Raw genomic sequence first — 25,445 nt, forward strand, 5'->3', positions numbered from 1 at the left:
CAGGAATTTGTATGAAAAAGCTAATACAATAATCAGTGAAAACTTATATCAACAAATAGACTGGATGATCCTAATCATCAATAATAGAGGAGAACGAAGTGTAATAAGAGGTGGTTTTCTAAATTAGTATGAAGGCAGCTGGTTATTTTGGACGAAGTATTGCATAATGAGAAATGGTTAATTGAGAATCTGGAAGTTCAGGGGATGTTAGGGAACAGTGATCATGAAATTATAAAAGTTTGTAAAATCAATTTAGTCCATTTTCCTATTAGATCAACCCTGAATAAAACAAGTAAAACTAGTAATAAGGCAAATAAAGCAAACACAGGAATGAGCAACAGGTTGACATGGTATATTTTAACATTCCAACAATGGGCAACATTGTTAGCACATTGTTCAAATCCGGCGGTGTCTGCAAGGAGTTTGAGCGTTCACCCAATGTCTGCGTGGGTTTTTTCTGGGTGCACTAGTTTCTTTCCACCCTCCAAAACATACCAGGGTTGTGTTAATTGGTGCATTTGGGCAGCGCAGGCTTGTGGACTGTGCTGTATGCCTGAATTTTAATTTTAAAATTTAAAAAAACATTGAAAAGTATAGCAGTAACATACAATGGCTTACACTTAAAGAATGTTTTCAACAAACAGACATCTCTTTAAGGCAAAAAATATCCTAATGGGAAATGTAATCTTGCCATAGCTATTGAGAAGTTGAAAATGTTAAATTAAGGAAAAAGGCATAAATGAGCCAAAGGATTGAAGGAATTTCAGAATTCTGCAGCGAAAGATCAAGGCCCTCAAAATGAAAGAAAAAACAGATTTGAAAATAGTCCAGCAAGAAGTAAAAATAGATTGTAAATGCTGTCTAAATATTTATATATCGAGACAAGCATTTATAGTACCTAACAGACCAAAAGAGGCAAAATTAAATTGGGGAGTAAGCAAATGTCAGAAAAATTGAACAAATATTTTATAGCCTGCCTTTAAGGAAGTCACAGAAACCTTCTCAAAAACAATGGGCCCTTCAGCTTTAGGGTAAATGCAGTTCAAATAAATTAGCATTAGTTTTTAAAAAATTGGAGAACAATGGATTAAAAGGCAATGCATTCTCAGGATCTGATGATCTTACATCCTTTGGTTTTAAAGGGGTGTCTACAGTGATAGTGGTTGATTGGCTGTCATTCTACAAAATTCCATAGATTCCAAAATGATCCCCACAGATTGCAAGACAGAAAATCCAACTCCACAAGGTAGAGAACAAACCAAGAACTACAGACCACTAAGCTTGACATGTATGATTCAAGAATCAAGATTTAAGATTCTTTTATTGTCATTTAATGAAACAGATGATAGTACAGAAAATTTCCTTTAGTCTGCTGTAAGAATCAACCCAAAGGCCAAACCTGACCAAAGGTCCCAACATCATGGAGTGCCCTGACCTTGTGCACCACTCTCTACCAGAGAGCCCTGATTTTCCCAGGCCCAAATCATAATACTAACCTTTGCTATGCTTATAGCTCAGGCATATCAGGCTCAGTGTTATGACCCAACTGCAAGGCATCCCAAACTGCCAATGCATGCTGCCTCCCTGTGACCTCTGGAGCAGCAGAGTCCTCCTCCCCAATCACCTACAACTACCCAATCCTGGACTACTGGCTACAGGCTTATGATGAAGCCTCCCTTAACCAGCGATGGCCTGACCACAATCTCAGACTCCCAACTACCAGTCCTTGATCTGCAGACATGTTTGAACACAACAACCTACCTGAGGGGACCATTGTGTCCTACTGCTAACTCCACAATCTGACCAGAGGAGCGGTTTGCCAAACACCTCTGCTGTGTGTGGGTCTAATCTTGAGCTTCCTGTAGCCAACCATTTTAGCTCCTCAACCATTCCTACAGTGGCATGTTTGTCCTCGGCTTCATCCATTGTCAGGGTGAGGCTAAACATAAACTTGAGAACACACCATTAAGCCTTAAACCAAACGGCACGAATATTACTTTTTCTAATTTTAGGTAACCTCCACCCTATCGGAATCCATTGTTCCCATCTCTTCTTTACCTACACTTGTACCTATTTTGTTCTCTTAACTTTTGTCCCCAAACCACCCCCCCCCCTCACCAACCTTCCTAGTGATTTTTCCCTCATTAAGTCTCTCCACTTCTCACACCATAAATAAGTTTAGTTTCAACAAAATGTGTAAGTTTTAACGGGGAAGGGAGGGGGTGCAATTTCAGTGCTCACCATAGGCGCGATGTTCCCTAGAATTGCTACTGGTAATCACTGAATATATAATGATCTGAGAAAGTTAGCATCGTTTTGTTAAGAATAATTAAGATCATTTCAAACTTACCAAAATGGAGATGCAGGTTCAGCATCAGAAACTCTCTTGGGGGGGTGGGAGCACACCGTTTTCTCACTTTCCCCTCATTGCATATGCGCCATCCGAAACTTCATGTGCTGCCGTCACATTTACCCCTCACTGTGCATGTGCCAGCTGGCACTATTTAGGACAGCATATGTGCCAGGTGACACAATGCTGTCTGACTTTCCAAGCAATATTTTGTCTCCAATATTTTATCTGCTCAACCCTACTGAAGGATCTGTCACAGTCTAGACACACTTTCTTCTACCTCCTCCCATTGGGCCAGTGCCAGATTAAGGTGTTGTGGGGCCTGTAGCATTTATTTTAAAGGGGGCTTAAATTATGTCGCCTGGCGCATGTGCGGTCCAAAATAGTGCCAGCTGGCACATGAGCAGTGAGGGGTAAATGTGACGGCAGCACATGAAGTGTCGGATGGCACATATGCAATGAAGGGGAAGTGAGACAGCGGCGCGCCCCCCCTCCCCCCCAACCCACCCCCAAGAGAGTTTCTGATGCTGAACCTGCATCTCCATTTTGGTAAGTTTGAAATGATCTTAATTATTCTTAACAAAACGATGCTAACTTTCTCAGATTATTATATATTCAGTGATTACCAGTAGCGAATCTAGGGAACATCGTGCCTATGGTAAGCACTGAAATTGCACCCCCTCCCTTCCCCGTTAAAACAAAAATTATTTATGGTGGCGGTTGCTGGTGACTGGCTCAATGCAGGATCAATGGCTGTCCTCGTTACCCATAATCCTGGGCTAGAAGCGAGGTGGTCGGGCGAGGACAGTGGCACCCCCTTCAAGTGGCGCTCAGGGCATGTGCCATATTACATAGGTGAGGATTATTTGCGCAGATCCTATGAGATACAACACACCCATTGACTGTGGTAATAGCCCTGATCAAAGGTGATAATTGGCTAAAATCGCCAACCTTAAATTTAAAGTTAGTGATTTTAGCCAATGACCTCATGTGGATTCTCATGGCCTGCTGCACAAAGATGAAAATGTTTCTCAGTACATAAATGAGGGGGCCCTTGAAAATCTGGGGTCCGCAGCATATGCTACTTTCACTACTACATTAATCCGGCCCTGCATTGGGCAGAAGGCTCAAGAGTGAAATCACGTACAAAAAGGTTTAAAGACAGTTTCTTCCCACCAGCCACAAGGCTCCTGAATGAACCCCATGACGGTGCTTTTATGCTCCCCTTGCTTTGAACTAATTGAACTTTTTGATCTTCTTCATTGTAACACTATACAGTAAACTCCCCAGCATCCAACACCTCCAAGGATCATTAGATGTCCAATAAGTGAATTTTCTGGTTGCTTGAGATTGTGTGCCATGTGATTGGCGAAATGACCATTTTAAACTTTTGTATTTTTTTACCTATTTATTTTCTAAAATTATTTTACCAGTTGCTTGAGACTGCCAGTGGCATGATTTCCAGATAAGTGGGATTTTACTGTGCTCTGTAATAGTGTTCTTCCACTTCTACTTTGTATCATTGCATGAATGTTCAAGAGTTGATCTGTGGGACTGCTTTCAGAAGATACTTTCTCACTGTACCAGGTATAATGCAATAAATGAACTTGAAATTACTTTGCAAAAATTATCCTTGCTCAGTGAAACATGTGGTATGTGGCCTTCTGGGAGATCATTTAGTGGAGAGTTCCAACCTCATTAAAAACCTAATTGAAGTCTTTTATTAAAAACAAAACCCCAACAGTGACCTCAGACCCAAGCTCCTTTTTCCATCTTATTTCACAATTTCATCAAATATACTCATAACCTTAGAAAGGAAAGTGTACACTATCATAATGTACAATAAAGAAAAATACCCAGGAGCTAATCCATGCATCTTGGGACAGTTTTTTTAAAAATACACTTCCATAAGTAAACTGTTGGTTAGAAACTGGCTGAGAGCCTTGACATCATAAACAGGGAGTTCTGCCCATCTTTCCTTTCTGACTCAATATACAACTTCTATTATCAACCTCTGAATCACATTTGAATTTTGGGAAAAAAGCCACATTAAAAACACTGTATATTTGGAAATTATTGCACACAAATTTCGATTAGGTCAGCACATCCGACAGATTTCAGCACAAAACCCCTGGTATCTGGCACCTATGGGGATTCATAATGCCAGTTAAGTGTATTTGCCGGTTGCTTGAGATAGTGTATGGCATGATTTGTGAACTAACCACTAATTGGTGCGCCAATTTTAAGCCAGTTTTTTTTTAACCTATTTATTTTCTATATTTTGCTGGTTGCTTGAATCCCAGATCACAGGGTTTTTTTTTTACTGTATGCTCATTTCCCTGAAAGTTGCAAAGAAATATAAATATATCACAGTAAAGGGAATCTCCCACAACTCAAAAAAAATTCTGGAAAAAAACAGCAAGTTGGGTAGTTTTTGTAGATAGAGAAACACAATGATTGTTTCCGCTCAATCAGTCTTCACCAGAATGCCTCAAGTGGGCTACCATGCAGCAGTTAATGTGGCTGCATCAGTTTAATTTTGATCTCCAGTCTATGCAGAGATTGTGCATTCTCTGCCTGGCCTTCCTCCATGTGCCCTCAACTTCAGTGTCCCAAAAAGATGAGGTGGCAAGCTACTTACTTGGCTCATCCATCTTATTGCTTGTTGAAGATTCATTGCAAATTAAATCAGACCCAAAACATTTGCCACACACAGTAGCCTGATCTCCCAAGTATTTTCAGAAATTTTTGTTTTAGTTTTCCAGAAACATTTATTTTTATTCTTGCCAGAGCCAGAACACCAGCTTACATCTCCTTGCGCTGTCACAGACTAAATAATCAATAACAGGTTTCTATCTCTTCAACTAGGAGTGGTTTTTTTTGCCCACTCAGAAACATTCCATCTCCTTACACTCTGTATTCCCTCCTGTCTTTAATGACTTGTTTAAAGTCATCTGTGCTCAGCAATGGAACTTGTACTTAGAACATTGAAAAGTACAGCACAGGAACAGAGAAGTCCATGTATCAGCTTCCTCTACTACTGCTGGCAGCATGTTTCAGGCACAACCATCCTTTGTGTGAAATATTTGCCCTCACATTTCCCTTAAACTTCCTCCCACTCACCTTAAATGCAAGTCCTACAGTGTCCTTTCTGTGGTGAGCTGTTAGACAGAATCAGACACACACAAGGTAAAGATTGAACAAAAACCCTCCACAAAACCAAGCTGGGTGTGGCTGCAACAACTCAGCGTGAGGCCTCAGGAGGCCAGCACAGGCTTATATCCTGGAGGGTGATTGACACCCGACCAGGTGGGGCTTGATCCCTTCAGGCCGACTGATTGACAGCCTGCCAGGTGTTGTCCTGTCCCCTTACACTCCTGCAGGGACAGCGGTTGCCCCCTGCAGTAGGCCGGTGGTGTACCACCACACTTTTGCCATGAACAAAAGAGAAAGGTTAGGTCTATGAAACTATTAGAATTTCTAACCATTATTAGTTTGAAATGAATTAACATAACATAACATAACAATTACAGCACGGAAACAGGCCATTAGGCCCTTCTAGTCCGCACCGAACCAAACACCCCTTTCTAATCCCACCTCCCTGCACAATGCCCATAACCCTCCATCTTCCTCTCATCCATATACCTGTCCAACCTTTTCTTAAATAATACAATTGACTCCGCCGCCACTATTTCTCCCGGAAGATCATTCCACACAGCTACCACTCTCTGAGTAAAGAAGTTCCCCCTCATGTTACCTCTAAACCTCTGCCCCTTAATTCTTAACTCATGTCCTCTTGTTTTAAACCTTCCTTCTCTTAACGGAAATAGTCTATCCACATCCATTCTGTCTATCACTTTCATAATCTTAAATACTTCTATCAAATCCCCTCTCAACCTTCTACGCTCCAAAGAATAAAGACCCAATCTGTCCAATCTCTCCCCATACTCCAGATGCTTAAACCCAGGCAACATTCTGGTAAACCTTCTCTGCACTCTCTCCACTCTGTTTATATCCTTCCTATAATTAGGCGACCAGAACTGCACACAGAACTCCAAATTAGGCCGCACCAACGTCTTATACAATCTCAACATCACCTCCCAACTCCTATATTCCATGCAATGATTGATAAAGGCCAGCATACTAAAAGCCTTCACCACCCTATTCACGTGAGTTAAATTTCCCTGAGATTCAGCTGCTTGGAGGAGGTGCAGAAGCAATGTTTTCTTGAGCTGCCCATGAATATGTTCCAAGGTAAAATCAAGTGACAAAAAGATTCAAAGACTACAAATCTTAGTTTTACTCCAAATTTAGCAAATTAATTTTATAGAAATATAGCATTTCGCACCTGATGAAGGAAAATTCTATCCATTAAAATCCCTTCCCTCATCTCCTGACCTAAAGAGCCATTTTAATTATTTCTTCAGTTTACTCGATCAAGGATTACTGACAGGGTCAGCAATTGTCCAATTGGCCTTGAAACAAGCGATTGCTAAACTCTTTCAGGGAGCATTTAAAACTCCACCACATTAGAGTCACGCATAGTCCAGAATGAATACAGACGGCAAAATTCCTCCCCTTGAAGGATTGTCAGGGATTTTCTAATTGGCAGCTTTGCAGTCACAAAAAGAATTGGTCAGGAGTGATTATAATTAGAGATAAGTTGCTGAATTTAATTTCCATAGCTGGTTTTGAAGTTGAGTCTCTGCATTGATCATTTAAGCACTGTTTTAATTACTGGTAATTTAATTACTATATTATTATTGTTTAAAAAAAAACCCATGTGTGCATTCTTCAGAAGCATTTTAATGTATTGATAGAAATGTTTATTTAATCACATTTATTTCAATTTTTTTCTGACTCAAAGTATTGGAGTCATCAGTGAATCACCTCTACACCTTCTCAGTTCAATCACATCTTCTCTTTAGTGTGTCAACCAGAACTGCACACTGGACTCCAGCAGTGACCCAAACCAACCATTCTCAACCTTCAATGACTTCCAATTCCCTAAACTTGACCACTCATTTTCATGATGAATATTCAATCAATTTACACCTCATCCCCCATGCAGAAGGTCTCAAAGCCCTTAGTTTCTTTCTTGAAAAGAGACCCAACCAGTCACCCTCCACCACCTGGCAGTCTTTGTTCTCACACAATAGCTTCTCCTTTGACTCATCCCACTTTCTTCAAATCATAGGAGTAGCCATGGGTACCACATGGGACCCAGCTACACCTGCCTATTTGTGGGCTTTGTGGAGTAATCCATGCTGTAAGCCTACAAACCCAAGGTCCTTAACTCTTCCTCCTCTATATTGAAGGCTGTTTCAGGGTTGTCTCATGCACGCGCGATGAGCTCATCAATTTCATTCACTTTACTTCCAAATTCCACCTTCATCTCAAATTCACTGATCCATCTCTGCCCTTTCCAAGTCTCTGTCTCGATCCATCTCTGCCCTTTCCAAGTCTCTGTCTCGATCCATCTCTGCCCTTTCCAAGTCTGTCTCGATCCATCTCTGCCCTTTCCAAGTCTGTCTCGATCCATCTCTGCCCTTTCCAAGTCTCTGTCTCGATCTCGATCTCGGGAGTAAAGCTTTCCAACAACATTTAATACAAACCCACTAATTCCCACAACTACCTTGACTACACTTCCTCACACCCTGTCCCGTTGCAAGGATTCTATTCCTTGCTCCCAATTTTTCCATCTCCTCTGATCTTTTCCCAAGATGAGATTTGCCAGACCATGTCATCAGAAATATCCACCATCTTTCACAACATTTAAATAAACAAGTTAGGAAATTTCTTTGGAAAGGAAAGATGGCAAACATATCATTAGAAAAATTAACATGGAAATATGAATTTGGAGGATTACAGCTTCATAATTTTAAGATTTATTATAGAGCAGCACAATTAAGGTTTCTAGTTTCTTTATTTGGGAATATTAAACCATCATGGGTGGAAATTGAGTTAAATAAGATCAGAGAAACAATACCTGAGGAATTTATTTATAAATTGGAACCAAGGCGAATGATTATTGACAGAGATGCTCTATTTTTATTTTTTTTAAAAAATTTTCACACTATGAACCGTATTAATCAAAATACACACAAACATTTCCCTCTTGAATATACACAATGTCATTTTATCCCCACCCTTCCCAACCCCCTCCAAACCTATTAAACGTTCAACATATACAATACAATAAACCCACTAAACAATGTCATCACACAATGAAAATAAACAAGAAAATGTGTCATCTACTTTTACACACTGGGTCAGTTCATTTCGTCTTCTTCTCATTCTTTCATTTTAGGGGGGTGGAGGTCCGCGGTAGGCTCTCTCTGTTGTGTTCCATGTATGGTTCCCAAATTAGTTCAAATAATGTGACTTTATTTTTTAAATTATATGTTATTTTTTCCAATGGAATACATTTATTAATTTCTATGTATCATTGCTGTATTCTCAGGCTCTCTTCTGATTTCCAAGTTGACATTATACGTTCTTTTGCTACAGCTAAGGCTATCATAATAAATCTTTTTTTTGCGCTTCATCCAGTTTGAGGCCTAATTCTTTACTTCTTATATTTATTAGAAGAAAGATCTCTGGATTTTTTAGTATGTTGCTTTTTGTGATTTTATTTAATACCTGATTTAGATCTTCCCAAAACTTTTCCATTTTCTCACATGCCCAAATTACAAGTACTGTTGTTCCCGTTTCCTTCTTACAGCGAAAACATCTACCTGATACTGTTAGGTCCCATTTATTTAACTTTTGGGACGTGATATATAGCCTGTGTAACCAATTACATTGTATCATGCGTGACCTCGTGTTTATTGTATTTCTCATAGTTCCAGAGCATAGCTTTTCCTATATTTCATTTTTTATCTTCATTTTTAGATCTTGTTCCCACTTTTGTTTGGGTTTACAACTTATTTCATCATTTTCCTTCTCTTGCAGCTTGATGTACATATTTGTATAAATCTTTTAATTATCATTGTGTCTGTAATCACATATTCAAAGCTGCTTCCTTCTGGTAACCTCAGTCTGCTTCCCAATTTGTCCTTTAAGTAGGTTTTCAGTTGGTGGTATGCAAACATTGTACTGTGAGTTATTCCATATTTGTACTTCATTTGTTCAAATGATAATAAATTATTTCCCAAAAAACAATTTTCGATTCTTTTAATCCCTTTTCTATCCCATTCTCTAAAGGAAAGGTTATCTATTGTGAAAGGGATTAGTTGATATTGCGTCAATAGTAATTTTGGTAGTTGGTAATTTGTTTTTTCCTTTCTACGTGAATCTTCTTCCAAATGTTGAGCAGATGGTGCAGTACTGGTGAACTTCTATATTGCACCAGTTTTTCATCCCACTTATAAAGTATATGTTCAGGTATCTTCTCCCCTATTTTATCTAGCTCTATCCTGATCCAGTCTGGTTTTTCCCTTGTTTGATAAAAATCTGATAGATATCTTAATATCTATAATAATTCTTAAAGTTTGGTAGCTGCAAACCATCTTGTTTGTATCATTCTGTTAATTTATCTAGAGCTATCCTCGGTTTCCCCCCTTTCCATAAGAATTTCCTTATTGTTTTCTTTAGCTCATTGAAGAATTTCTCTGTTAAGGGAATTTGTAATGATTGAAATAGGTATTGTATCCATGGAAAGATATTCATTTTAATGCAATTTACCCTTCCTATCAGTGTTAGTGGTAAATCTTTCCAATGTTCTAAGTCATCTTGTAGTTTCTTCATTACTGAAGAATGATTTATTGGCCTAGATTTTCAATTGAAATTTAATTTGTATAGATGGCCTAGATTATTATCTAGTCTAATACTAGATTATTTTTAAACTTTGTGAAATCCGCATTATTCATTGGCATCGCTTCACTTTTATTTGCATTGATCTTGTACCCCGATATTTCTCCATATTCCTTTAATTTCTTACGTAATTCTTTTATTGATAATTCTGGTTCTCTTAAGTATACTATGATGTCGTCTGCAAAAAGACTGATTTTATATTCCCTCTCTTTTATTTTCATCCCTTTTATTTTATGTTCTTATCAGTTCTGCCAGTGGTTCTATTGCTAAAGCAGAGATGCTCTATTATTGAAACGTTTGATTAATGTTTTGAATAAAGTTAGAAAATGATAGAAATCTTTTGTTGTTAAAAATGCTGTTAATTAATCATCAATTTTTTTCAAAAGATAATCCTATTATAAATATTTGGAACATTTAAGGAATTTCTAAAATTTCTAAAACAGGAAATTGTTATGAAAATGGTCAGTTAAAAATTAAGTATGATATTCCACATAATATACTTTTTGTTACTTTCAATTAAGAGCTAATTAAGAGAGAAATTAGGATGAGATATGGTTTTAAAAGATCCTACAGATTTAAAACAGTTAGTTGTTGATGGAATGATTAAATTTTTTAATTTCAATAGCATATATGATGTTACAGGCAAAAAAAAAACACACCTAAATTAGGTTTATTTAAAACAAGAGAAAGATGGGAACAAGATTAAAATATATCAATAGATCAACAAATTTGGCAAAATTTATTTAAGGAGTTATGTCTAATACAATTAATTTAAGATATTGACTACTTCATAATTTTGTTTACATCAGTTACATAATTACACCTCAGAAATTGAATAGCTGGAAATTGAATATATCAGATCAATGTTTTAGATGTAGTGAAGATATTGGAACTTTTATTAATTCTACATGGTTTTCCTAAATTATCTATCAGATTTTCAATTGAAATTTGTTAAATTAGTTTTGGTAATAGTAAAGAAATGTATTACTGTTACTTGGAAATCAGATGCTTCATTAGCATTAGGAAGATGGCATTCAGAGATTCAAAGCTGTATTCCATTAGAAAAAAAATTACATATAATTTGAAGTGTAACTATTCTGGTTTTTTTAAATATATAAACAGATTTGGAGCCTGTTTGCTCGAACATGAAATTATAAATAATTCCTTTGAATCCTCCAGACCGGTCAAGTTTTCCCTTAAAAATGTTTTTTTAGGGAAATGGTTTTTTTTTGATCTTTGAGCATCGTCTGAAGAAATATATTCAGTATATAATTATGTTTATTGGTATATTTTAGTAATCTAGATTATTTTTAGTGGGGTAATAGTGGTTGAGAGGGAGGGATTAGTTGGGGTTTAGATGGGTTTTCTATAGTTTTTTTTCATTTCTTCTGTATAAATCAACATGTATTTAATTAAGTTTTATAATAATGCAATATATGATTTTCATTAATTGTTATATATGTGTTGACTTTAAATATTAAAAAAAACAAACATGGTTTCCCATCCACCACCATCAACTCAGCCCTTCTCACATCTCCACGATTTCCCACTCATCTGCTCTGGTTCCCTCTGCTCCCAGACACAACAAACACAGTGTTCCCCTTATCCTCATCTACCACCCCACCAACCTCCGCATCAAACACATTTTCCTCTGGAATTTTCCGTCACCTTCAAAATGATCCCACCACCAGACAAATCTTCCCCTCTCCTTCCTTCTGTAGGGTCCACTCCCTCCGTCACTCCCTCATCTACTCATCCCTTCCCTCCAGTCACTCCCTTGGCACTTTCCCCTGCAGCCGTAGGAAGTGTCACACCTGCACCCACACCCCCTCCCTCACTATCATACAGGAACCCAAACAGTCCTTTCAAAGTGAAGCAAGACTTCACTTGTATATCCATGGGAACTGTCTACTGCATCTGATGGTCCTGTTATGACCTTCTCCAAGTTAGAGAGACTGGAGGCAGATTGTCGCTACGCTGAGCACCTTTGCTCTGTTTATATCAATGATAGGGATCTCCCAGTGGCCAACCACTTCAATTCTGCACTCCACTCCCATACGCACACATCTGTCGATGGTCGTGTAGCGGCGCTATGATGGCATCGAACCAGACGGGTGACATCAGTGCGTGATGACATCAGCTATGTCAAGTACATGATTCTGGCTTTCAAAAGGTTGCACAGGTGATGAAGAGTGAATCCATTTGATTCACTCTAGAAATGTCTTGTGTGGTTATTTCACAGTGTCCACTACAATTCCAGAGGCCACAGTCTCACGTACTGTTCCACCAAGTCCATTTTAAATTTGCAGAGCAACACTTCCTGAATATCAGGAGCTTGGATGGCTGGGACAGGGTGGGAAGTCAGTGTTCAGGGCATTGGGAGCTCTGGTGCTCGGGCAGTCGGGGCAAGGATCTGCAGTCGGGGTGTCAGGAGCTCCGGTGGATGGGCAACTGGAGCAAGGATCAAGATTTAAGATTCAATTTATTGTCATGCTATAAAAACAGTCTCATACACAAAATTACTTTTGTATGATGCAAGGCCGACAGGTTTGCTATTAGCAGAAATTGCCTGAGCACCTCTTAGTCAGAGAAAGAGAAGTAAAAGGTCCCCCCCCCCACCACCCGAGTCACATCGATTGACCCAGCGCTCTCACGCCACAGAATCCAGTCCAAACCACTGGCACTCCAAGCTCCAGATCCAAACCTCTGATATGATTAGGAACCCTTCAGCGCACTCACTCATCCTGCTTCCAATATCTGGTATCTCTTCATCCATTTTCAAGCCAGTCTCCAGCAGTCCGCAGCCTTTGTGTGTTCCTGACCTTGAGTCACCATCAGCCCGCCACCCGAGTGGTTCCTTCAGCTGCACAACCCCTCACTGTTCTGCCACTGTGGTCACTGTACTATGGGTCAATCTCCACTGCTTCTTCTCGGATGGCCGCACAGAGTTGGGGCATGACCAACAGTTTAAAATTGTCGTAAGTACTTCCCGTACAGTAGTAATACTGTGCAGTAGCCCAGAGTCTCGGCCAACTGTGACCTACCTGGATGCCAGGGATATCTTGCAACTAGATGGACTCACCACAAGTGAATGGTCCCGCACCACGTCAGGGTGCACAAAACTTTTGGTGCTGCCACTGTTGAACAGGCAGGTGATGAGGTATCTGGTTACTTCGACCTCCATCAATGAGCAAGATGGTCAAGTGTAACAGAACCCAGTCGTAGTCACTGTCGGTATACGACCGGTAAGATTCACTAAACAGCTATACTTATAAAAACACGATGTTGGACAAACTCAACAGCATCCTTTATATACAAAGATACATAACCAACGCTTTGGGCTTGGGGCTTTCATTAAGGTTCGTGGGTCTAAACTTGAGCCAACCATTTCAATTCCCCAAACCATTCTTACAGTGACCTTGACCTCATCCATTGTCATTTCTTATCATCTTCTGCCAAGAAATTAATAATTCTTCTCCTAAACAACATCAATCATCTCACTAAATAAACTGCTAAAATTAAGGTTCAAGGAGGAAACTAGGGATGCGTGCAAAAACAACAAATACAGGAATAGTGTCCCACAAGATCAGAACAGACCTTTCATTCCAAGTGGATAATGATCAACAAGCACTGATCCCATTTTCTCTCGACATTCTCAATGATTGTATCACTCACATGCAGCAGGGTCCATTAATCTCTCAATCCATGTCTTTGGTATGTGGGAGGAAAGTGAAGTATTCCCATGGAAAACCATGAGCAAAATATGCATATTTTTCCTGAGACAGTTCCAGAGTTCAGGATTGATGCACCACTCTGCTATCAATAATATAGATTTTTTAAACCAATTACCTCATTCACCACAACAGCACATACAAATCCAAAATTTTCATGACCAGGGATAGTTAAACAGGTTAGGACTTTATTCCCTGGAGTGTAGAAGAATGAGGGGAAATTTGATAGAGGTATATAAAATTATGATGGGTATAGAGTAAATGCAAGCAGGTTTTTCCCCCCCCCCCCCCCATTGATTTTAGATTAGATGAGAACTAGAGGAGATGGGTTAAGAGTGAACACAGAAGAGATTAAAGGAAACATTAGGGGGAAACTTCACACACAGAGTGGTGGGAATGTGGACTGAGCTGCTAGCTGAATTGGTAAATGCAAGATCAATTTTGTATTTAAGAAAAATGTAAACATACAGCCGGTAACAGGCCCTTTTGGCCCAAGAGCCCATATTGCCCATTTACACCCAATTTACCGAAAACCCCAGTACATTTTGAAGAGTGAGAGGATACCAGATCACCCAGAGGAAACCCACTCAGACACAGAGAACGTACAAACTCCCAACAGACAGCACCAGAATTGAACCCAAGTCGTTGGCACTGTAACAGCACTGCATTAACCGCTACGTTAACTGCACTGCACTGGACAGGTACATGGACAGGAGGGGTAGGATAACATCAGGGTGAAGCACACCAGAAAACCATGGGAACTTCACATCTATTTGTCCCCCTTGGAGGATTCATTGATCTTGAAGTTTGTCACAGAACAAGTTTGGATACATAAATAAGAGGTTAGCCTTTTTTTAAAAAAAAAGTCATGGAATACTCTGCTTGTCAGCTGTGTGATAGGTACAGGTGAAGGGATGGGGGCAAATGAGCAGGGGTATGGTTTCCATTCCAATTTTGCCCCTGAAGAATGGTCTCCTGACCTTTGAAAATTCAGCATGGGCTCAGGTACAAGTTCTCAACCATAAAGCTTTGGAACACATCATATGATCTCTAGCAGAATATGGAGTTAAATTCTGTTTAATCCATAGTAGTGCATCTTCAGAGAGATGTAGAATTCTGATGTTCAGAGGAAAATGATCACTTTCATAATTCTCTTTACATTTATTGTCGGTGTTGTGCACTACTTGGCTAGACCAGCATTTACTGCTTATCCCTAATTGCCCTTGAGAAGGTGAGGGTGAGCTGTCTTCTTGAACTGTTGCAGAAGCCCTTAGTGAAGGTGCCCCCAAATTTTGGCTCGCATGGAGCTCCACGATTTTGATCACTTGAAGTTAAAGAACTTGCAACATACTTCAAAGTAAGGATGATGTACAAATCGGAGGGGAACCTGCAAGTGATAGGGTTCCCATATACCTCTGCCTTTTCTTCATGATAGAGGTTGTGGATTTGCTCATTGGAGAAGGCAGGGTGCATGCATGTCTGATAATCACTTCAACCTTATGTTGGGGGGGGTGGGTGAGGTACTGAGCTCAGCATTCCACCCACAACATGTCCCTGCATGACACAAAAGAGGTAAAAATGCACATGTTGCCTCTCCTCTAATTACACAGAGAGGCAGTGCACTAATAGAGAAGGGGAAATTTAAAAATTAAATTTATATTTTAATGATACAGCACAATGCAAAGTCCTTTAGGCTTATGAAGGATGTGAAGCCCAATTACAAACAATTAACCTGGAGGGTGGGATGAAACCAAAGGACCGGAGAAAACCCACGCAGGTCATTGGGAGAACGTACAAACTTCTTACAGACCACACCACTTTCAAATCTGGGTTACGAGCAATGTATTGGCATCATGCTGACCATTATACTAGACATGTCTATAGAGATGGAAAAGTTAACCAGGGAATCATAGACAAAGGAGTGTTTGGTGCCAATCTCTCATTAAAGGTGGCAGAAATCAGAGGATGATCTATTGAATGTGGAGGATGGAGGGGTTGGTTGCAGAAACAAGGACTCCATTGACACAAATCTCTACAATTCGTTTTCTTGACTTCCACCCTCTCACAGACATTCCCCTCATTTCTCCAGAACCCTCTCTAACTTAAAATATTCCCAATTCTGATAAAAGGTAATCGATCTAAAAAGTCAACTTTGTTTCTCTTTTGGTGACTTGTTGAGTATTCACAACTAGTTGTCTGTTGCACAGGAATTTAGAGATGGTTATCAGTGGTGTTTTTTTCCACTTTACATCTCAAGAACCATTTAAGAATTTGCCAATCTTAAAATTACAGATGTTAATGTAATGTACAGATTAATATGCATTCAGATATGCATATTAACAATTTTTTTCCTTTTGATTATAAACACTGCAAGCAAATGAATGACAACTAAAAGGAAGAAAGAAAGAATTTTAAAATCTAGGATGGCACAAGCTCAAATGGCACAATGTTCAAGCCCTGATGATCTCAAGTTTCAAACTCAGCCAACGAGTTAATGTTAAAATTGGTCCAATCATACTTTGCAGTTGGTAACTTGCCAATACCATTTAATTGAAAGCAACATTCATGGTTGGAACAGAAAAAATGATAAGTGAAACGTTATCAGATAGAAAAAGGAGGGAAATAAAGAATGATCCTTGGAAAAATATAGTTGCAGGGCTATCAGGCTAATAGGTTAAATTTTCAGAGAAACCAATTGATTTTTTTTTGCAGTGCGTAGCTCTACCTAAGAATAAATCATGAATGAATGGTTCTTTTCTATTCATACAACCATATCTTTCTGTTTGAAGTTTTCTCCATTAAAAAAAAATTTAGACAGGCCCTTCTAGCCCACAAATTCTGCTGACCAGTGTGATAGTATAGATTCTATCACCAATGTGTATATGTACAGATGGTAGTGTAGGATGACTGTGATTGGCTCAGAGTGTAGCCTCACCTACTTGCAGGTCTTAAAGGATTGTTCCTAGCCAGACCAGGTCATTCTGGACTGGTCGACCTACTTGTGATATGCTCCAGTCTTTTAGTTAATGAAAGCCTTGGTTTGGATCAACAAGTCTTTGGTTCTTTCGATGCCCATCACAATTTTATTAACTAAAAAATTTTGAAGGGATGGAGCGTATCCTACAGTTGGAACGTCTCGACATCGACCCACAGTCAGCTACAGCCTTGAATGACTTTAAGCACTGGGTGAGATGCTTCAAAACATACTTACAGCTCTCTGATCCTGTCGTGTTAGAGGACAACCATCGACTACTAATATTGAAGACTATGGTGTCCCCGAGAGTCTAGGACGTGACCACTTACCATGAAGGTGCTGAAAGGGCTCTACGAGTGTCCTGTGAACAGGGTCTATGCTCGTTACAAACTTGCAACAAGGAGGCAACAGCCCGGTGAGTCCTTTAGAGCTTATATTCAGGCACTAAGGGCAATGGGCAAGGATTGTGCCTGCACAAACAGAACTGCTGCGGAGACTACAGATGATCAAATTCAGGATGCCCATATGGCCGGGGTTCGATCGAATGAGGTGAGGCAGCGCCTGCTGGTGCATGGGGGAGAAAACCTCGAGGACGTGATCCAGATCGCAGAGACGATGGAGGCTGCGGTCTTAAGTATGGACATGTACTCTTGGGGCTGGACCCCACATTCTGATGTGAGTAGGATGCCCTCCCACTACCCTACTACGCTGCCTAATGCAACCCCAAAGTGTTATTTCTGTGGGAGGAACAAGCACAGCAGGACCCAGTGCCCGGCGAGAAAAGCCAGGTGCCAGAAGTGCTTTAAAAACGGCCACTTTGCTGTAGTCTGCCGCTCCAAAATGGCCGCCGTCAAACACAGTGCCTTGTGTGAAGCCTATTCGCCACCCTCCTATTCAAACACTTCTTCCTCAGAGCTTTCATCCAATGAGAGTGAGGGCTCCACCGTGCGACAGCGCCTGATGTCATGAGGCAGACGCTGAGCGTGGAAGATACACTCCACCCTCGCCGCAATGACGTTCACCCTACCTCACAAACCAATGTCCGACCAGGCCCCAGCCCCAAACTTAATGCCCACCGCCGCCGCTGACTGGGGACACGCCGCCGCTGCCGATGGGGGACCCGCTACCGCCACCGACCCGCCACCGCTGACCACCCCACCGCCGATGGCAAGCAGCGACCCCCATCACTTACCGTCGGCTGCAGGCAGCAACACTGTCTTTTCAAGCCCAACTGTTTGCGTGAAGTTATCACTCACACATTGCGTGACGTCATCACCCAGGTCTCCACTGTCTACATTACAAGTCTCTGCGTCAATAACCCTCGACCAAGACTTTCCCCAACCCCTCAACAAAAGCAATGGAACTGATTAAAGTGCATGGACACTATACCAATTGCTTATTTGACTTGGGGTCAACTGACAGTTTTATCCGCCCAGACCTGGCCCACTGTTGCAGACTGGCTATTCTCCCCACTGCACAGAGAATTTCATTAGCGACCAGATCGCACTCGACTGGGGTAAAGGGGTACTGTGTGGCGACCCTGAAAGTCCAGGGCATCACGTTCACAGACTTCAAACTATTAGTCCCTTCCCAATTGTGCACCTCTGCACTGCTGGGACTGGATTTTCAGTGCCAGTTTCAAACTGTTTCCCTGCACTTTGGGAGGCCTCTCTGTCTGTAACCAATCCACCCCGGAAATTTCCTGCCACCGGCAGCCCGAGCCACCCGCCCCTGTGGCCTCATCTGTAGTCTCTCCACCCTCCGAGTTGCTCCGCCAGCACTTTTCACAAATCTCACCCCGGCTGGAAGCCTGTGGCCACCAAAAGCTGGCAATATAGTTATGAACACAGGAAATTTATAACAAGTGAGGTGCGCAGACTGCTGGATGAGGGCATTATCGAACCTAGCTCGAGTCCATGGAGAGCCCAGGTGGTGGTTGTTAAAAACAGGGAGAATCCACGGATGGTGGTTGACTACAGCCAGACAATCGACCTCTTCACGCTCCTGGATGCGTACCCCCTTCCACGGATCATGGATGTGGTGAATCAGATCACCCAATATCGTGTATTTTCCACCATCGACACGTTCGGCCTATCATCAGCTCCTGATCCACTGAGAAGACCGACCTTTCATGGCCTTCGAAGCAAATGGGTGGCTGTATCAATTCCTCAGGGTACCCTTTGGGGTCACAAATGGTGTCGTGGCTTCCAGCGGGAAATAGACCGGATGGTGGACCAGAACGGGCTGACTGCTACTTTCCCGTATCTGGACAATGTCACCATCTGCGGCCATGACACGGAGGATCATGATGCCAACCTTGTGAAATTTTTTCAGACTGCAACTCGGCTGCACTTGACCTACAATTTCGACAAGTGTGTCTTCCGGACCACTCAGCTCGCAATTCTGGGTTCTGTGGTGGAGAACGGGGTGGTCATGCTGGACCCTGACCTCATGCGTCCCCTCATGGACTTGCCCCCACCCCCCCCACACCCAGAAGGCACTCAAACACTGCCTGGGTTTTTTCTCTTACTATGCCCAATGGGTTCCACACTATGCCAACAAGGCACGGCCACTCATCAAGACCACCTCTTTCCCCCCTGTCAACCGAAGCCAGAGCGGCCTTCGACCGCATCAAATCAGACATCACTGCTGCAATGCTGCACGCCATTGAAGAGTCCATTCTGTTCCAAGTAGAGAGTGACGTGTCTGACTTTGCACTGGCAGCCACTATGAACCAGGCCGGCTGGCCAGTAGCCTTGTTCTCCAGAACCCTCCAGGGTCCTGAAGCTGACACTCCTCTGTCGAGAAGGAGACCCAAGCCATAGTCAAAGCAGTACATCATTGGAGAGACTACCTCACTGGCAGGTGCTTTTCACTGCTGACCGATCAACATGCGGTCTCCTTCACGTTTAGCAATACCCAGCAAGGTAAGATCAAGAAATCGCCAGGAGGAGAATCGAGCTCTCCACCTTTAATTATGACATACTGTATCGGCCAGGTAAACTCAACGACCTGCCAGATGCACTTTCCAGGGGGACTTGCGTCAACATACAACTGAACAGGCTGCAGAGACTCCACGAGGAGCTCTGTCATCCAGGGGTCACTAGGTTCACACACTTTGTCAAAGCTTGCAACCTGCCCTACATGGTCAAGGAGATTCGCTCCATGACCTGAGCCTGCCCCGTGTGCGCTGAGTGCAAGCCCCACTTCTTCCGTCCGGAGAACACCCATGTCATCAAAGCCACCCGCCCCTTTGAGCGTCTCAGTGTAGACTTCAAGGGGCCCCTACCGTCGACCTACCATAACACCTACATCCTTACGGCTATCGATGAATACTCCCGCTTCCTGTACGCTGTGCCTTCTCGGACATGACTGCCTCCTCAGTCAGCTCAGCATCTTTGCCATCTTCGGGTACCCCAGTTACATCCAGTGACAGGGGGTCCTTGTTCATGAGCATAGAGCTGCAGCATACCTTCTAGAGCGTGGTATTCCTTCAAGCAGGACCACCAGCTATAACCCACGCGATAATGGGGCAAGTCGAAAGAGAGAATGCTACCGTCTGGAAAGCGGTTACGCTTGCCCTCCGGTCCAAAGGTCTCCCCTCTTCTCGCTGGCAGGACGTGCTCACTAGTGCCCTACACTCCATCCACTCCCTCCTATGCACCGTGACCAATGCCACTCCCCATGAAAGGATGTTCTCTTTCCCGAGGAAATCAGAGTCGGGTACGACCATACCGGCATGGCTCACGGTTCCCGGTCCAGTCCTCTTATGACGCCACGTCCGGTACTCAAAGAACAACCCCTTGGTTGACAGAGTGACTCTACTCCATGAGAACCTGCATTATGTCTACGTTGAGTACCTGGACAGGTGGAAGGACACAGTCTCTGTAAGGGACCTTGACCAAGCCGGATCAGGTGCAGCAGTACCTTTAACCAAACCTCCCCCTATTCCTTCTCCCCCAGGTCATATGCTTGAACGGAGGAACCAGCACCACCCCACCAGCTCAAGCCAGACCGTCGACAACGCTGTTGTGGAATTGAGCAAAGCAGTGGCCGCACATGACAGGCTTGCCGGCAACACGACTCTGGTGACCCCAATCCCGGCACCACGGCGGTCACGCCAGATAGTCAGGCCCCCTGACCAGTACAGCCCCTAATCTCCATCCACCCCGGGGTCAGTTCTCAAAGAAGGGGTGAATGTGATAGTACAGATTCCATCACCAATGTGTATATGTACATATGTACAGATGGTAGTGTAGGATGACACTGATTGGCTGAGAGTGTAGCCACACCTACTGGCAGGTCTTAAAGGATTGCTCCTAGCCAGACCAGGTCATTTTGGACTGGTCGACCTACTTGTCTTTTAGTCAATAAAAGCCTTGGTTTGGATCAACAGGTCTTTGTTTCTTTCGATGCGCACTACACCCAGTTAATCTACAATCCCCATATGTTTTGAAGGGCAGGAGGAAACCAGAGCACCTGGAGAAAACCCACATAAACACTGGGAAAACATACAAACTTCTTACAGATAATGCTGAATTTGAACCTGAGCCATTAGCCCTGTCATAGCATTGCTCTAACCGCTACACTAACACAACCTCAGTATACAACAAAACCACTCAAGAGTAACAGAAATGAAGGCAATGAAAAATATTAAAATTAATAAAAACAGGCCATGGGCTGAAGGGCCTACATTCAAAGCAAACATCTTATTGTCCACCAACATTTTTGAATCTGAATCCATACTTTCAAAACCTCTTGTAAAATCACAGTTACTGTTTGTAGATGGTTAGAGCCAATCTGTCTACTTACTCCACAATAATCGTTATTGTTGAATATCTGAGGTGGCAATGGGTTTCCTTGAGTCGGATGCTTCTCCTGTGGGATGTTGTGGTACATCCAGAGTCTCTGGTCTTCCAACATTGTTATGTCAATCTCTTCAAATTCAATTTTGTTTGACTCCAAGAACCCCACCACATCTTGTTGTCGCTTCTTGATCTGTAATGAAACCAGAACTCCGTGAAGATGGCTAGTGCAATGCAGTTACAGAACCAGTGACCTGGGTTTGAATTGCTGGAATTGGCTTCTAACGTGCTGTAAACAAAATTTAAAATGTAATTATTCAATCATTTAAAAAAATATATTATTCAAATACCTATTAAAGAGAAAGTTTTTGCTTCTCTATTCCTTGCTTGAAGTTAATTCACCTAAAAATCCAGAACATATTGAGAATTTTAATGACTTTCTCCAATCTCTGAATTTAAGCAAATGATTGAAGAAATTCAGTTTTGTGAAAATAAGTTCATTCCATTGTATAAAAAAGATAGGTAATCTAAATGTCACAATGTACAATCCTATCAAATCCTGGAATTTCTCAGGCCATCAGTCTTAAGTGCAATTTTATTGCATTCTCCACAATTGCTGCATGACGTGCTGTGCATTTGTAGCATGCGTTTTTGTTCCAGCAGCCACACTTATTTTTCATCTTTGTTATCAAATCCAGGCTCCATTAAAAAATGTTCATCTATTCTCTCAGTACAGTTGCAAAATTAAATTCTTTCAAAATTGTATTTTGATGTAATAAAGCAGCATCATCATCTCTGACATTTTTAAAAATTTTTGCTTTTGCACCCGCCTTCATTGTGCAGCATTTCAACAAAGCCACATGATAACCGTGATTCAGATTGATCCTTTCTTCTGAATAATAAATACAAGAAAGCTTTCAACTTGAAACCCTACACCAGCATTACAATTTTCCATCAAAAAAAGATGCACAAAAGAGAGTAATATAATCACACGAAATCACAATCAACGACTTCTACCAAAAAAAGCAATTTAGCTGAAATTATCAGCTACAAGCAGAGTTTATGGACTTCATTCATAATGTTTACTGCTGTGGAAAGCTATGCTTATGCAAACAAAAAATGGTGCTGACGCTCAGCAGATCGAGCAGTTTCCTGGAGGAAAGAAACAGATAACATTTTAAGTCAATGACCTTTAATCAGAGCACATTTACACAAACTTACAAGCCTACATAGTCACTTTTTGCATAATTTTTCCACTATTCCTCCTTATTTAACACACTTTTTATATTGTTGTTCTTTATCTCCCTCTGCAGCTTCCTCATCAGAAGTCCACAATCAGTACGAACTGGAAACAATATCTCCTCCTCAGTGACGACCAACAAAGAAACACTTCACTCTACGTACTCTGCTCTACTCACTCTACACCCATGAATGTGTGGCTAAGTACAATTCAACAGCTAGCTGCAAATTTGCTGATGACACCATGGCTGTCAGCACAATCACAGACAGCAATGAGGAAGTGTACAGGAGGGAGAGAGATCAGCTAGTTGTGTGGCGTCCCAAGAACAATCTTGCACACAATGTTTGTGTCGTAATGCAGTGCTACCACTAGGAGGAGTCAGAGATGAGTTTGGGAATTGTGCATCTGGAGTAGATCCAAAATGGATGCCAACTGGAAACCCCAACAGTGGCCGCAGCAAACCTAACACAGCGACGGTAAATGGGCAAGCAAGCCACCAATAGTGGCCTCGGCAGTTGGTGCTCTGAAAGGCCTACTCTACCTCAGAGACCAATGGATGAAGAGGGACTTCCTAGTTGACACGGGTGCAGAAATCAGCCATGTCCTGCCGACATATTTAGAGGCCAGACGCAACCCCAAGGGCCTCCTCCTGCAAGCGGCCAATGGATCCTCCATCCCAAGCTACAGGACCTGCCTGGTCACCATCCACGTCATAGACGTGATCTTCCAGTTGGAGTGCACAATTGCGGACGTGAGACAGGCACTACTCGGAGCGAACTTCCTACAGGCACACAAACTGCTGGTGGACATGACGAGATGCCGGTTAGTGAATGCTACGACATTCCAGTCTTTCCCCCTCATCTTACAGCAACATTCCTTCCTGTTCTTAGAGATCCACACCCTGGACCAAGATGGGTACACTCAACTATCGGCCAGGCACACAGCCTTACTGGCTCCAAACTTTCATGACTCTAATCCGCCAGTGCACGCACAGGCCTGGCACCTCCCGCAAGACAAGCTCCAACAATCCAAGGCTGAGGTTACCACCATGGAGGAGCTGGGGATTGTCTGGAGTTCAAACAGCCTGTGGGTCTCCCCACTCCACATGGTACAGAAGAGTTCTGGCAGTTGGCGCGCATGCAGTGACTACAGGCAGCTGAACAAGGGGACAGTCCCAGACAGATACTCCATCCCATATGTCCAGGCTGCCAAATTTTTCCAAGGTGGACCTTGTTAAAGGATACCACCAGATCCTGGTACACCCCAGCGACATTCCAAAAACAGCAATCACCACACCCTTTGACCTTTCAGAGTTCCTGCAGATGACCTTCGGACTAAAAGAATGCAGCCCAGACATTCCAGTGACTAATGGACATGGTTGGCAGGGACCTCGATTTCATCTTCGTCTATTTAGATGACATCCTCATTGCCAGCCCCAGCGCCAGCACTCACAGGATACATCTGACCCTCCTGTTTGACAGACTGCAGCAGTTCGGGCTCACCTGGCCAAGTGCCAGTTCAGCTTAGAGACAATAGACTTCTTGGGACACCGCATCACCCCAGAAGGAGCCACGTCACTGCCTGACAAGATAGAGGCCATTCAAAATTTTCCCAAGGCGAGCATAACCAAAACCCTGCAGGAGTTCCTAGGGATGGTAAACTTCTACCATCACTTCCTACTGGGAGCGGCTACACTTATGCAGCCCATGTATGACCTCGTCAAGCTCAGCAACAAGATGCTCCAGTGGACTCCGGATGCCACAGAAGCCTTCCATGCCACAAAAACAGCACTGGCAAGGGCGCACCCAGACCTGACCTTCCCCTGGCCCTTACAACAGATGCATCAGAGAAGTGGGCGCAGTGCTGTAGCAATGGGTCGATGAGCACTGGCACCCCCTTGCTTTCTTCAGTAAGCACCTTTGACCACCAGAGCCAAAATACAGTGCATTTGACTGCAAACTGTTGAACCCTGTATCTGGTGATATGGCATTTCTGGAACATGCTAGAGCAGGGGTGACAAAATCAAATTCACAGAGGGCCAAAATTAAAAACTTGGACTAAGTCGAGGGCCGAACTAAATATTTATTGAAATTTTTCAACAACATCTGCATGTTTTCTCTTCTTTCAACACATGTAATGTTAAACTTTAGGATATAACTTTAGGAGGATAATGTTACAGGTCAGGAGTAGGTAGCTCAAGTTCACCCTTTGCTTGACCTGAGGGAAACATATTTGGTCCCTGTGGAAATGTAGTCAGCATTCACAGGCTGTGTCCATTTTGGCCTGCATCAGGACTCAGCATTTCCTGTTCACTCCTCAGGCTCTAGGCCTCTATTCACCCTCAACCCACCATCCCTCTACCTGACCAGTCCTTTACCCAACCTCTACTCACCCCTCACTCCACTCGCTCTGCCTCTACCCACCCCATCCTATACACGACCCTCTACTGCCTCTCCCCTCAACCTGTTCCTCCTTCTACCCGTCTCTCACCCTCTAATTACCCCTCCCCTACTCGCCCTGCCTCTCCCCT

At 42.5% G+C, this 25,445-nt stretch overlaps 1 protein-coding gene across 4 annotated transcripts in view; it reads right to left on the reverse strand.

The window, feature by feature from the left end:
* Nucleotides 1-25,445, reverse strand: part of sh3bgrl2 (SH3 domain binding glutamate-rich protein like 2) — a 104,163-nt gene that overhangs the window by 37,599 nt on the left and 41,119 nt on the right. For all 4 annotated transcript variants that reach the window (XM_069887418.1, XM_069887416.1, XM_069887419.1 and 1 more), the window contains one exon: nt 21,683-21,868. In XM_069887418.1, coding sequence (XP_069743519.1) covers nt 21,683-21,868 — 186 coding nt within the window. The remainder of the gene's footprint in view (nt 1-21,682; nt 21,869-25,445) is intronic.

The sequence above is a fragment of the Narcine bancroftii genome, chromosome 6 (genome assembly GCF_036971445.1).
Source record: "Narcine bancroftii isolate sNarBan1 chromosome 6, sNarBan1.hap1, whole genome shotgun sequence".
Taxonomy (NCBI): domain Eukaryota; kingdom Metazoa; phylum Chordata; class Chondrichthyes; order Torpediniformes; family Narcinidae; genus Narcine; species Narcine bancroftii.